At 35.9% G+C, this 14,967-nt stretch overlaps 1 protein-coding gene across 2 annotated transcripts in view; it reads right to left on the minus strand.

Annotated features, from left to right (window-relative positions):
- Window positions 1-13,940, minus strand: part of pisd (phosphatidylserine decarboxylase) — a 37,011-nt gene extending 23,071 nt beyond the window's left edge. Inside the window, exons 1-3 of one of the 2 annotated variants that reach the window (XM_084115033.1) lie at window positions 13,441-13,940; window positions 12,867-12,925; window positions 808-962 (exon numbers count right to left, since the gene is read on the minus strand). In XM_084115033.1, coding sequence (XP_083971159.1) covers window positions 808-962; window positions 12,867-12,925; window positions 13,441-13,550 — 324 coding nt within the window. In that variant the 5' untranslated portion in view covers window positions 13,551-13,940. The remainder of the gene's footprint in view (window positions 1-807; window positions 963-12,866; window positions 12,926-13,440) is intronic. The other variant, XM_084115034.1, reaches the window with a different exon arrangement.
- Between the last annotated feature and the right edge of the window lie 1,027 nt (window positions 13,941-14,967).

Consider the following 14,967-nt stretch of genomic DNA (forward strand, 5'->3'; position numbering starts at 1 on the left):
AAGAGCTCAGACACATTTACAATGTGTTGTTGATGTATTTAATTATAGTATATATGCAGTATAGAGGATATAGGCTACGTAGTATATATAATTGAATGCTCATTTTCTTTGGTGTTGCCACCCCGCTTTTACATATTCTTCCGTTATTGAAAAACTGTTGACCTGTTGAACAAAACTGAAAAACCTTTGTCTCAAAATAGTCAATTTTATCGATTCTCATTTGCTACATAAATCTACAACATTTTAAAAACATTAAATATTCACAGAATCAACTTTGCGTTGCTGTCCGCAATCAAGGATCAGCCAAATTTCCATGTGCATATCAAACACGGTTGTTAAGAAAAGTGATGAGGTGAATTGTGCCATCTTGTGGTTTAAAAGGAAAATAAAGTCAAATGCGCCTTTTACCCCCAACCCACACACACACACACACACACTCACATACATACACAGAGACACTTTTGAATATGGGCTCCACAGAGTATCTCAGTATCCAGAGACATTGAAGACATTTAACACAGGTTATTCCATCAGTGTCCCAACGTAACTAAACACAGGACAAAAACTGAGAAAAATGGCTTTAGGGTTGAATTTTGAATGATTGGGTATCAGTTTTCAGTTTCAGTAAACTTGAAAGATTTGCATACTGTTAAATGTTACATACTGTTAAATCACACAACCTCCTGTGCCGAAATTAGAATGTGGGAAAGAGGTCATGGAAATGGCAGACAACAAATTTTCAATGGCAACAGTTTTTGTTTGGGAATTTTACACATAATGAATAATGTGCACTGAGTTTGACCTTACCTGAACTCCATTGGCAATCCGTGGTGGCACTTCAATGCCAAGCTTTTCCAGCTGCCGATCTCTGTATCGCCCATATTGGTCGTATCCTGCATAGCCCCCGCCTGTAGCTATAAGAAGAGGAAGAGGTCGTACACGGGACTGTAGTCCAGGAAAACCTAAAAAGGGAAATTAATAGTTTTATTCAGCAGCAAAGAAACATTAAATTGATCAGAAGTGAAAGTAAAGACTTTTACAATGTTACACAAAAGTATATTTCAACTAAATGCTGTTCTTTTGAACTTTTTTATTTGCTTTTTTATTAGAACCCTTAAAATATGCATCACAGATTCTACAAAAATATTAAGCAGCAGCACAACTGTTTTTAACATGGATAATAAGACATTTTTCTTGAGCAGCAAATCAGCATAGTAGAATGATTTCTAAAGAACGATTTGATGCTGAAAATTCTGCTTTGCCATCACAGGAATAAGTTTCATTTTGAAATATATTAAAATAGAAAACAGTTATTTTAAACTGTAATAATATTTTACAATATTATTTACAGTATTCCTACCAAATGAATGAAGCATCAGAGACTTTACCCCAAAACTTTGAACATTAGTGAATAATTATAAAACAAAAATCCATCATTAAAATGTATTCATTAGGTTCATTTAGAGATCAAATATTAAGAAGAAAGACATTGTTCAAACAAAACCATGCCTGGGGGTTTGCCAAAGCATTGTCTAACTGGACAGGTTCCATATATTGTGTTTTACACACAAAGACACTCTGGCTAGCTGCCAAAGTAAAATTTCTCATTTTCATTTAGCCTAACTTGATAAACTTTAATAATTCAACAAAAACAAAAAAACAATAAATGACAAATAAACAAAAACAATGCAGCAGTGCCCACCCCCTTTTTCAGCGGCGCTGGTTCCAGAAGTATTTTTCAATTCATTTTCCAATATGGATTTTAAAATAGTCTTTGTTGAAGTGTTATAAGCCATGAACCAAGCCAATCAGCTACAAGGTGAAATATAAAACTACTCGTTTACAAATGTTGATATGTATAAAACCATATATTTTAAGTCAAATGTACAAACATTTCAGTATTTTGAGAGCATCACCATTACATCATTCGCAGTGCTTCATGGGAGTAGCGCGTTGCTTTTTTGACTCTCTGATTAGTGTAATTTTCTGTACAGCATCATGGGTATTGGGTAATGCAGTTTTTCACCAGGAATTCCACTGTAAACATGATTATTTGAAAAATAAGCTGAAATAATGCAGGCTGACGGCTTCAGCGGAAGCAAATACCATGGATTAACAACCTTGTAGCTCACAGTAGGTCTGTCTTTAAAGATTTAATTTTAACAGAAAAGCCAGCATACTGTGTGTGGGATTTGGCATGGAAGAAAGCACGCAAAGAGCACTCCACTAAAAAGCGGTCACTCATTTTAGCTCATTGCTCTCTCACAAAGTTCTGTTACAATAAATGAAGCTGACTGCACAATCTTTTATTTACACAATGTTTGTTTGTTATAATGTACAGAATCCACTCAGTCACCGCTCAAAACATGACAAATAGAGTCCTCCCTCGAAATCGGGTCTCTTTCAACTATCAGTTAATGATTATACTATAATATTAATTTATAATATGCACAGCTTACTATATAGTGCATAATAAAACAAATTGAAAATTTATTTCACTTGATAAACTGTCTTATTAATAATAATAATAGCCTATTAAGTGAATAATTAAACAATTGCATTTTTTTATAACTGAAATATTTAGACATTTATCACTTAATTTAACAATTACATTAAAGATAATCGTGAATACATGTAGGGTAAGTGCAAACGAGTCTATAAGCTAAGCTATCGGGATAATCGGGTATCTGTAAGCTATACTAGTACATAAGCTGACTAATACAGACATTAATGGCCATTATAACAGTGCAAAAACAGCATTCATCATAATGTGATTTTGTAGGAATTGATTCAGGCGCTTAAGAGAGTACCTATTAAAAGTAATTTGAGCCAATGTGATTGCGTGGGGTCCTGACAGAGACCAGATTTTGAGAGAGGACCTGATTTGTCTCCACACTGGAGTTTTTGTTCAGTGCTAACTTTAATACCTCTGATTGGCCATTGCGTTCAAGAAATCAACATGTTTATGGTTGGCTACACTGTTTAAAGCTGCAAAAGTTGTACATTTCTTTTTCTTTCTGGCAGGTGGCATACTAGAAAGTACATTACTGCCACCTACTGGGAACTGAATCGAAGACTTTTCCTCTATGCCCTTTTCTCTCCCTCCAAGACACTTCAGGGTCCAAGCCACACTTGCGCTGCATGTTCAGTTCCTCTAGTGAAGCTCAGATTCTAAATTATTTTATACAGATTAGTTTTTATTAGATATTCTATCAATATTGATACTTTACTACCATCATCAGGACTTACAGTAGTCAACATTTGAAATGGATCAAAAAAGTTCATCAAAGTTGTCCTAAGACAAGAACAGGTATCGTTCAAAAATGTATGTATAACTTTGGTCAAAGGTTTTGATCCACTTCAAATGTTGACTACTGTATAATACTCTTCAGAATTGATACTTCTTTCTCAATTCCCCAGATAATTTATTTCTCTCATTTGAATATTTCTTGCAATGCATAATTAGGCTTCATGTTCTACTGTTTCTCTAGTCCCACACCCATCGCAAAAACCTGTTGGGTGTTTTAATATTATATACATAGTATTATTCCGCCCTGTATGGCCTATGCTGGAAATAGCACATTCTTCTTTCCTTTCCCCTCCTGAAATCCTTAATCTTCCCATATGCGGTTGTATGAAGTATAGATGTTTACCTTTTATTTCATTATCCCAGATAATTTGCCACTTAGAAAGCATTAGTTTCTTGATTATTGATTTAATCTCTGATCTAATGTACTTTATCTTCATTTCAATATCTTGATTAAACATGTTCTGTTTTTCCAAAAAAATCTGCGTCCTCATTCCCTTCAACACCAATACAGGCTGGGACTCTTCTGGAACTTTCATATAATGCAGTTGCATTCTATATAGATTAAATGGAGCTAGCATTATGTCCTGTCTTGTTTCTGAATGTTGAGCATCAATACTAAGTCTTGGGTCCGAAGAAATAATTGTATGTTTTAGTCTCATATCTTAGATTTTAAATTATGCAATCATTATAGCAAGTAGCTGCCCTGTGAACACTGATACATAGTCTTGATATTCTTTCCCCTTCTGTTTTCAGTTTTGGAATAGTGTAGGCAATTCCCACTTGTCCTTTCTCTGGATCCTTTTTAATGCCTCCGTATTAACCTGGGTATACAGTCCGTATTTATTTTTAAAGCGATAGTTCAACCAAAAATAAAAGTATGTCATCATTTACTCCCCTTTAAATCCAAACCTGTATGAACCTGTATGAATTTCTTTCTTCTGCTGAACACAAAAGAAAATATTTTGAAGAATGTCGGTAGCCAAACAGTTGATGGACCCAAATGACGTCCATAGTATGAAAAAAAATATATATACTATGCAAAATCAATGGGGTCCATCAACTGTTTGGTTACCGACATTCGGCATTCTAAATCCACTCAGCAAAAAAATAAAAATAAATAAATCTCCAAGTAATACATTAGTTGATTAACCATCATACTTTTAATTAATTTGCATAAATTATCTGTCAAAGCTATAGGTCTATAATTCAAAGGACTGCTTGGATCCTTTTCCTGGTTTCATTACTGGAATTATTAACAGCTATTCTGCAATTTTCCCTCAGTCCAAATCATACTGAAACATTTTAGAGTCACTTCAAAGGATTTTACACCAAGATGTTTTAAAGTTCCCTGTAGTGAAAATTCAAGTTTTTAATGTTTCTATGTCTATGTAGTGTTTTTAATATGCTTTAAGACAAACCTTGCACAAATGCATAAGTCAACACTATTGCAGAGAATTTTCTCCTTAAAACTGCAGTGAACCAAACACAGTCTCAAAAACACGGTTTGATGTCACAAACTACCTTGTAACCAATGTGATGCATTTTTTTAAATAAAATAGTAAACTGTATTTTAAACGAATCATAATTCTAACATCCAACATTACTTAACATAACATTCTAACACTTGAACAAAATGTACTCTGAGGATGTGTAACCAGTGGAAACTTTGAGATGCTGGCTAGACAATATTAAAAATATAAAAGTCTATAACAGTCTCATAACATATTGAGTAATCAAATGAACTTCTAACCTCTTCCATTTTTTTAATGATTTTGAGATCTAAATTTGCTCTGCCAGTAACAGAGGGTGAAGTGGGGGCTTGTTTTGCACAGATTGAACCAATCATATTGAAGGAAAATGATCATGAGTAATGGGTCACATTAATCTTACTGTTGTATATGTCTCTTCCATATAAAAACCTGATGTATTCTTCTTTTTGGGAGAGATTCTCTCAGAAATGCTCGAGAACTCTTCCGGCCGTGATTAAATCATTTAAAGGGCGTTTGCTGAAGTCTGTCTGGTTATTATTGCTGCACAGCAAGTTAGTTTGTGGAGCAAGTCAACAGATTAGTGAGACACTAAAGATCTTATTCCCGAGTGATAGTTTCAAAAGGGGCGAGAAGTCGTTCGACTCATGAGACTCTTAGGCGTCAGCCAACAGAGGTGAAGTAACCGTTTTGCAGGTGTCAGGGACACTTGGTTCAACCTAAGTCAGGTGCGTAGGGGAAAAATCTACCACACCCATCACATCAATGTGTGATCGTCAACGAGTGGATCTCTGAGCTGGTGTGAGTGAGTGGAGGCGGGGCTAATTTGCATTTTCATAAAAAACGCGTATACTAAATGCTCATCATGACCTGGGGCTGATGATTTCATTGATTTCAGTGCTCTCTTTATTATGGATAAGAGAAATGAACATGGATAAGAGAAATGAACATATTGTACACCATTTTGTTCCTTCGCCCTTTACTTTCATTTGTTAGATTATCTGAGCTATTAATACTAATGAAAGTCCTTCGAAACATTTCTTTTTTCTTTTTTTTATCACTTATTGCCATTTCTTCCCCCATTCTTAATAGTGGAGCTCTTTCCTTATTCCACTCATCTTTTTAATCATGTTCCGGACATCTTGAATTGGAGTACTTTTTTGCCAGAGGAGAACTGGCCCCCGACTGAGCCTGGGTTCTCCCAAGGTTTTTTTTTTCTCCATTAGGTCACCTGATGGAGTTTTAGGACACCATTAGGCCGCTTGATGGAGTTTTTTCGGTTCCTTGCCACTGTTGCCTTTGGCTTGCTCAGTTGGGGATATTTAATTTTATTCTATCAATCAATAAATTCCACTAGAAACAAACTTTGTTGTATTATTTTATTTTAATACTGTGAAGCTGCTTTGATACAATCTGTATTGTGAAAAGCGCTATACAAATATACTTGATTTGATTTGATTTGATTATTGGAGTACCATTTTATTACAGAAATTTATAATATTTTCCTTTTATTGCACTCCTAATTTTCCTTCTAACTTCAGCTTGTGCTCTCTTATAATGTAACAAATGCTGCCAGTTATGGCTCCAGTATTTTAAAAGCTTTCAATTCTCTTTCGTCACTATATTACATTCCTCAAACCACCAAGGAACCATCTACTCCTCCCTCTTCCCTTTTCTTCTTGGAACACATTTTGATGACACATTTTGTATTACTGACACAATCTGTGAATTTATTATTTCAATGTCGCTTCCTTCATTAATCTCTAGTTGACTCAATCCTATATCACTCATCTCCAGAAATTCTCCCCAGTTTGCCTTCTCATTTGCCAGTACTTCCTTGGTACAACTTTCTTATTATACTTGCACTTATTATTGAAATAGCTATTGGGAAATGATCACTTCCAGTCGAACATTCCTTTAGTACTTCCAAATTAGTTACTCCACTTAGTGTGCTTGAGACAAGGGTTAGATCAAGTACCTTTTTCATGCCTGTGTAATCACCATCATTAATACACACCAAATTCTTTAGATCCATTAGGGTTTCAATAACCATCCCATTAACATCATTCATTGTTCCTCCCCATACAGTGTTATGTGCATTAAAATCCCCACACCAAATTACTCTCTTCATTTAAGCCCTCAATAAGTCACTCAACACCAATCTTTTACATGGATTGTAGAAGTTCATTATTACATAACTATCGATTCCTGCTCATACTTCGACTACTACATATTTCGACTACTGCCTTTACCCACCACTTTATAAGGCAATTCTGCTTTAACAAACCTTCCACCTTTGATACTGTTTCAATCTCTTCTCACATTTATGTAACCATTTAAAGCAAAATCAATTTTGGTTTAGCTAACCATGATTCTTGGATGCATATTACTTCAGGGTTTTCTTTGCACCATATGATCTATATATCCTTTAAATTCCTGACCATTAGGCACCAAACTCCTAGCATACCACTGAAGGATAGTTAGCAGCATAATTATCCATAACATGCTTCTTGGCTATTTTGAATATATATGCCATAATTCTGCTATAATTGTTTCCCAGGTCGCCCATTTACATCCAAGAACCTCTATTCAGCGCTTACTATAATTTGAATTTTGTCCATTCTCCTTTCAGTCTATGCTGAACAATTTATTACTTCAGCTGTAAAGATAAGACATTTGTCTTACCAACAATCAGCATATCTTCTTTTATTCTTTTATCGCTTGTATATCAATAGATATGACTCATCTGTCACTACAGGTTCTACTCTCCCTTTATCTTTTTATTTGTTCTTTATCTACTGCCTTGGCAGCATCTGCATAGGATAACTTACATTTTGCCATCTCCTGTTGTATTTCTACAGCCACACTATGATCTCATTCTCCACCATGATTGCAGAATTTTACTTCTACACCTTCTCCACATTTCCCATGTTCATGCTCTCCCCCGCAACAAGCACATCTCTTCTCTGATCTACATACTGTAGCAGTATGTCAGTATCTCTGACAATGGTAACATCGCAACAGAGGTTCTACATAAGATCTAACTGGATAACTAATCCTAATTTGACTCGTTCTGGCAGAACTCCTGCTTCAAATTTCAGTAGAACTGAAACTATTCTACTTCCATCTCTAATCTTTTCAAACGTCTTGCTTCCACCACTTTATCTCCTTCCAAATTTCTTGTTACCTTGTCCATTGTTAGTCCTAAAAGAACTCCTCTAATCACTCCTCTTATCCATAACCTTTGTCCTACCATTGTTTGCATATCATCTTTATACTCATTGCTATCTTTGGCTTATTACTACGCAGGACGCGAGCGGCGTGATGCGACAAAAGACAATAGAACCCATTTTAATCAGTGATGTTGTCTACATTGGATGCAGCACGATGCAACAAGACAAATCCCTGACAGTAAACAGATGCCTTGTTTTATTGATGACTTACTGACACAAACGACAACTGCTTTGCAATTGGCGCTTTGTCGCGACCGGTGTAGACACAAGTGTTAGAGCTCCATCCTGAAGATTTTTTTCAAATTTGACCTCCCCTATAATTCCTTGAACTCTTTTGTCAGAGCAACTGGATTTACTTCTAACATACCTTCTCCACCAAACTATCATTCTTAATTCATCCCGACACTTAATCACATCCTCTCTCATCCCTCTTAATCTCATCCTCCAGATCGTGTCTACTAGACAATCCCCTGTGAAGACCTCGTCGACATGACAGCCATTGGCACAGGTCTTCAGCAAAGACCCAAGAACCAGACAGGTCCTCTACACAAACCCCTATGACCAGCAAAAGGAACTGGACAAATATTTGAATGCTACCGAACCCAATCTGAATTCTGCCTTGTGATGCAGCCTGAATCATGATCACACTGTTCGTTCATTGGCAAGAGGAGAACCGGCCCCACTGACTGAGCCTGGTTTCTCCCAAGTTTTTTTTTCTCCATTCTGTCACCTGATGGAGTTTGGGTTCCTTGTCACTGTCGCCTCTGGCTTGCTAAGTTGGGGACACTTAATATTCAACAATATTATTGATCTGAATGTACTGAAGCTGTTGTATGAGAACTGAACTGAGCTGGACAATGACATCATTTTTTGCAGAACTGCTTATATGAAATGAACTAATTTAATAATTGATGTTCTTTACAACAGAACTGAATCAACACTGAACTGACTTCAGCCGAAATGTATAATTTTCCTGTTATCACTGTAAAGCTGCTTTGAAACAATCTGTATTGCATAATATAAGTGAAGGTGACTTGACTTGTTAGAACTCTTATCTTTCCCCCTCACTTTCCCTACTTGTGACCATGCTACCTCAATCTCATCCTCATCTTCTCCTGTGACATCTGTCCTCTTTTTTTACCTCTGTTCCAGTCCCTTTTCGGATTCTTCAAGATCTAAATCTCTTTAGATTTTTTTTTGAACTTCCAAAACACCCGCCTGCAGTAGCTTCTACACCTCCACTCCGCCCTCACATCTTGTAAATAGAAACATTTGTCGCTTTTAGAACGCAAACAAAGATACGCACCAGAGTCCTGCACGCGGGTGGATGAACAGCTAATATATGATGTAACGGATGGAATAATATTTGTGTTGTCATTTGCGGTGCAGGTTGGGAATCAATAGGCACAGATGGACCGTGGGTCCAATAGCCAAGACTATTTCGACTCAATTCGCTACCCACTGACAAGCAGCTGCTTTCAAACGGTCCAGCGCTTATTTGTGTTCACGCTCTGTAATCTGAAAACAGTCAAAGGTTTCTAATCACAACACGTTTTGTCAGCCAACTGAGCTGACACTGAAGTGATTGACAGCTTCAGTTATTAAGGGAGCGGTCTTTGCTCGCTTTCTGTGAATAATTAATTCACAATTTAATTAAGTTTTATTTTTCATGCTGCTAAGAGGACCAATGGCCACGTATACACTGCAGAGTTTCAGGAGAGACAACCGCATTTAAATGCAGAGTGAATCCACTAAAATATATCCCTGATATTATATGACAGTAAAGGCTCATACTTGGCAAGATGTTATTTTAATTTATAGAGACCTCTAAGAGTCTGTATAGCCTATGGTGTGATTTCTGCACACTTGATCATTTGCCAAATATATTTCGCCAATACGCTATTATTATAGAGAAAACTGATCCTAGACCAGAAGTTATGGGCAGATAGTAAGACTAATCCATATGAATTGAGCAGTTTAGTCCAAATTTTCTCTAGAGACACGATCGCTTTATATGATGAACAGATATAATTTACATATAAACATTGATCAGCAAACATAAACAGAAGCTCAACCAAACCTGCTTGACACGCGAAAACCACTTATTGAAGCTCAAACTTGCTGCGTAACACACAAGAATGAACCTCGTTGGTTCTTACGGAAGTTCAAACGTGCTGCGTAACACACGAGAATGACGTGTTGCTCCGCCCACCCCCAATTTTATTGGTTTATATACAGCAATCTTATTGGCGTAGATGCTTGAGGCATGAGCATGCGCATTGATTCAGTTTATGAATGATCTACTACGCTGTTTGGGCCGTACTACAGAAATATTAAGTGATAATCATGGCAATTTCAGGAACGATCAATTGGTTAATGTTTTGATTAACTTAATACAAGTTAAACAGTTAATACGACTTAAGTTAGAAGAAGTTACTGTACAACAAACAATCCCTTCAGGCAGACTGCCGTGTAATATAGCCTATGTGCTGCTAAACCTGGGGAACGAATTCTGCATTCGTGGCCACGATATATAGGCTATATAGCCTATATAAATAATGCTATATAGCCTATATATACACCTAGCTCTACATCAAGTGAAGTCAAGTCAAAATTATTCGTATAGCGCTCAATTCACATCGTTTTAAAGCAGCTTTAAAAAAAAAGTCTAAAAAGTAGGTCTGTAAGATTTAATATTGAGCAGGTTTAGGGCTGGGCAATATAAAGAAATATGTTGCTGATATAAATGATACAATATTTGAGATTTAGCTATATTAGATTTATTAATTTACCCAGCAGATAAGTCAGTGCCACTTTAAGTGAGCAATGAGCATGACTGCATTAAATTACTAGCATTGCAAGGAGAGACAGCCTATTAGGCTGATAGTAGACAATATTTTCTGAATGTCATGCAGGGCTCCGTAATTTTACATCATTAATTTATGCTTCTTAATTTTTCCATTAGGACCGGTGAATAAAAACAAACTCAGTAAACTCAAGGAAACATGAGTTTACCATTAAACGTTTTATTTGCACTTTGTGCCAAAAAAAATGCAAGCATTGGAGAACAAATCTCATTAAAAAAAAATAATAATAATAAAAAAAAACGGTTGTGCTTTAAAATGTAAAATCAGCTGCTTGCATTTGGGTTTGTCCGATGTCTTCCTTACAGTGAATTATCATAATTTACGTAAAATCCCGAGTTTGAGCTGATCCACCGATCCTGATGGAATCGGAGCCAAGTGAATAATGCGCTAATGTAAAACAGCTCTATTAGCCTGAAGTACACTGAGGTGCTGTCACCAAGCATTCGTTTTTTAAACAATAACTTCATCTATTCTGTGTCTTAAGTACAATAAAACATTAGCCAATAGATAACTTAACTAAAATTACCATGGTAAACCGATAATAAGATACGATTAGAGTTAGCATTTAATATTTCTTTAATACGGCCAAATCATTCACAAAATAGTACTCCTTTATGTGCGCTCGCTCCAGGCTTGAATCGTCTAGGTCAATAAGATTGCTGTATAATAAACCAATTAAATTGGGGGTGGCCCAATGTGTCACCCCGCCCCATCGTCCAGACTGCACTCTGGTGTACTACTCAGTCTCCGTTTTCTAGGGTCTAAAACTCAGGAGAAGTGTGTGGACGGCAGGCATAACCGTAGAAAAAGTAATGCATTTTAAAATGAAAATGCACTAGTGTAAACGTAGGTATCCCACAGTCTGCTTGGGAACCAATGCTCTCGAGCCAAATATGGTTCTTTCAGTGAGTTTATGGCTCGACGGCAGGGGAAAAAACTTTTTTTCAATAATAAAAGGGTAGTGTGTCGATTCAATTAAAAATCCACATATCACATACTTTAAAATATTACATAATTCATTGAAGCCTGTTTGTCATGTATACTACACCGACCAATCGTCATCTGGCACAACAAGTTAAAATTTCATTGGACAATGTGAAGTGGAGAGGTAATTTTCCGGTCATTTATAAATAAATCGTTTTTATTTATTTATTTATTTAACGGATTTACATTTATGAAGCAATCTGAAACTGCGTCGTTGAACTAATGGATGTTAATTGACTACAAAGCACTGCACAAAACCAGCACCAAAAGTAGCTTTAATGGTAAGTATAGTATTCAAGTCACTTGTATTTAGTCTATATTGATACAACGTTTACCATTTGATGAAACTATCATAGTTTGTTAAATGTGAATATTATGTGAAGTGTAGGCTGACAATAACACGCAAAATGGTGACTTTATCATTTTAACATTTTTGATAATTTTGCAGCAATAGTATAATAGTACAGTACTACTGGTCAAATATTTGCACACAGATTACTTTTTTATTTTTATGAAGTCCCTTATGCGCATCAAGCCTGCATTCATTTGATCAAAAATACAGAAAACAATTATTACAATTTAAAATAATGGTTTTCTATTTTAATATACTTTTTTATATCATTTATTTCTGTGATGCAAAGCATATATGTGTGTGTGTGTGTGTGTGTGTGTGTGTATATATGTATATGTATATGTATATATATATATATATATATATATATATATATATATATATATGACAAATTTCTTATATATATAACGAAATTATATATTAATTATATATATATATATATATATATATATATATATATATATATATATATATATATATATGACGAAATTATAGAGAGAGAGAGAGAGAGAGAGAGAGAGAGAGAGAGAGAGAGAGAGAGAGAGAGAGAGAGAGAGACCTATATATGCCCTCTTTTTACATTTGAGCCCCAGAGGAACTCTCTGCACGTCCCTGATGTGGAGTGAGACTGACCTTTGGAGAATAACCTCTGATGACCCCATCTCAGACCAAAGGCACCGTTCTGCAGAAAACTGAACAAAACAAATTACACAATTGGTAGGAAACACTCGAAAACTACACAACCAATATGCACATTTATGAGGGTCTCTGTAAGAACAACTTTAAAGAATGACGCCATGTAGAAATAGGCAGTATTGGTAAAACAGCAGTGAAGAAAACGGATTAATAAATATCTTGAAATTCGTCCAGCTAGCATAACGTTAGACATAATGTAGCACTCAGCAGATCTTGTATTAATTATAGTAAATGGGCCTAGAAGTAAAAGCCAAGTAATTCAACTTTATAGAAAGGTTATTCTAAGGCAAGAAAAACATGTCCCTGCTCTTGCGTTAATGCTGCCCTGCTGAAGTTGGCACAACCTCGAGATCAGCTGTGTCTCAGGGTCTGTCACTTTAAACGTCTCGACCGGTTTGCCAATCAGCGACTTTTTGGGATATTGAAACCAGCACGTGTCTGTATTTACCGAATAAGGTGTGGTGCAATTTACATTCTTTCACAAACACTCAAAATAACATAATACACTTACCCGCTCTTTCTCGCGCCTACCAGGTGGGCTACAAACACTCTCCGTACGAGCGCTGCCATGACAGAGATGGTCTTATTATTGGGAGATACGAAGGTCCGTGGCTCTACCATTGGAGAATGCGTAACGGCCAAAGTGGATCACGTGTGCCTTGATTACCAATCACATTACAGCCTTGGCCTTGTGCGACAGTCAGTCACTGTTTGCGGATCCCATTGAAATGAATGAGAAGTGCCGTAAACCGATTTCTACCTGTCGCGCAATTGCCCGTGATTTCTCTTAAAAATCAGCATTTTTTTCGGTGTAAACTATACAAATAGATCAATCCAAAACGAATGTTTAAGAGCAAACATGTTGAAGATTAGCCGATAGCCCGTCGATTCGTTAAATGATAAGCCGTTTTCCCATAAAAGCAGTTTATTCAGCGTAGTGAAGCCTCTCCTCCATAGACATCCATTCGAAAAAAACGGTCCCTGGTTTTCTTCCCTGCGTAGCACTGCGTTAGCAAGCTTTTTGCTAACCCTGGCGGCTTGCCTTAAAGTGGCTTTGGCCATGATGCTTGTATGCAGTTACAATTTCTACTGTGTTCTCGTCCTTCAAGAGACGCACTGACGCCATCTACAGGAATTGAGCGTTAGTTACCACAGCCCTTGACAGACTGTACTTTACAAATACGAAAAATGAATAAAATAAATAAATAATCGATTTAAAACAAAGTACAGTATGGTCATACTACCAGGTACAAAAATAAATAAATCCAGAAATATTTTTTTTTGTTGGTGATATCAGCATGGAGGATCGGAAAAAGAATATAAATGTATAAAATATATTTTGTTTAATGAAAGTTAAAATAAATTTCTTTTATGATTAATTTTTCGTATTTATTTTTCAACATCATCACAAAAAAAAGATAATTAAGAAAGTCTTAGTTAACACTATTTTATTCATAAAATATATATAAAATCACACTGATTGACAGCACTCAAGCAATACTTAGTGTTGGTCTGTTGGTGGGCTCAAAGAGAAGCACAACCATAACAGTATCTGTAACATAGGAAGTGTGGTATGGAAATAAAATATCAATACAAATAAATTAAAAAAAATCCATCTTGAACAAAAATTTTTAACAGCCGGTTCCACTGCATAACTGAGCAAAACACACATTAGCCCCATTATTATTTTTAATTGGGCCTGTAAGTAAAATACTAAAATTTCAAAGACCAGGGTTCCCACACCTTGGTTATCTTCAAATTCAAGGACCTTTCGAGGACTTTCCAGGTCCAATACCCTCAAATTCAAGGACTTAATGTGGGGACACATTTCAAGTGAGAGCAAGGTTGATAAGATACATTGTTACAGTTTTCATCTGTCAAACAACTATGCAAAAAAGTTTGGGGTTTTTTTGCATTTATTTTTGGCCATATGACAGAGATCTGATATTCTATTTGTTGTATTTATGTTTTGCATAAAACTGAAGAATATTCGGTACATCCTATAAAAAAATAATAATGCTAATAATCAAATAAAATA

The sequence above is a fragment of the Abramis brama genome, assembly GCF_963993115.1.
Source record: "Abramis brama genome assembly, chromosome: 5".
In the NCBI taxonomy this organism is placed as follows: Eukaryota; Metazoa; Chordata; class Actinopteri; order Cypriniformes; family Leuciscidae; genus Abramis; species Abramis brama.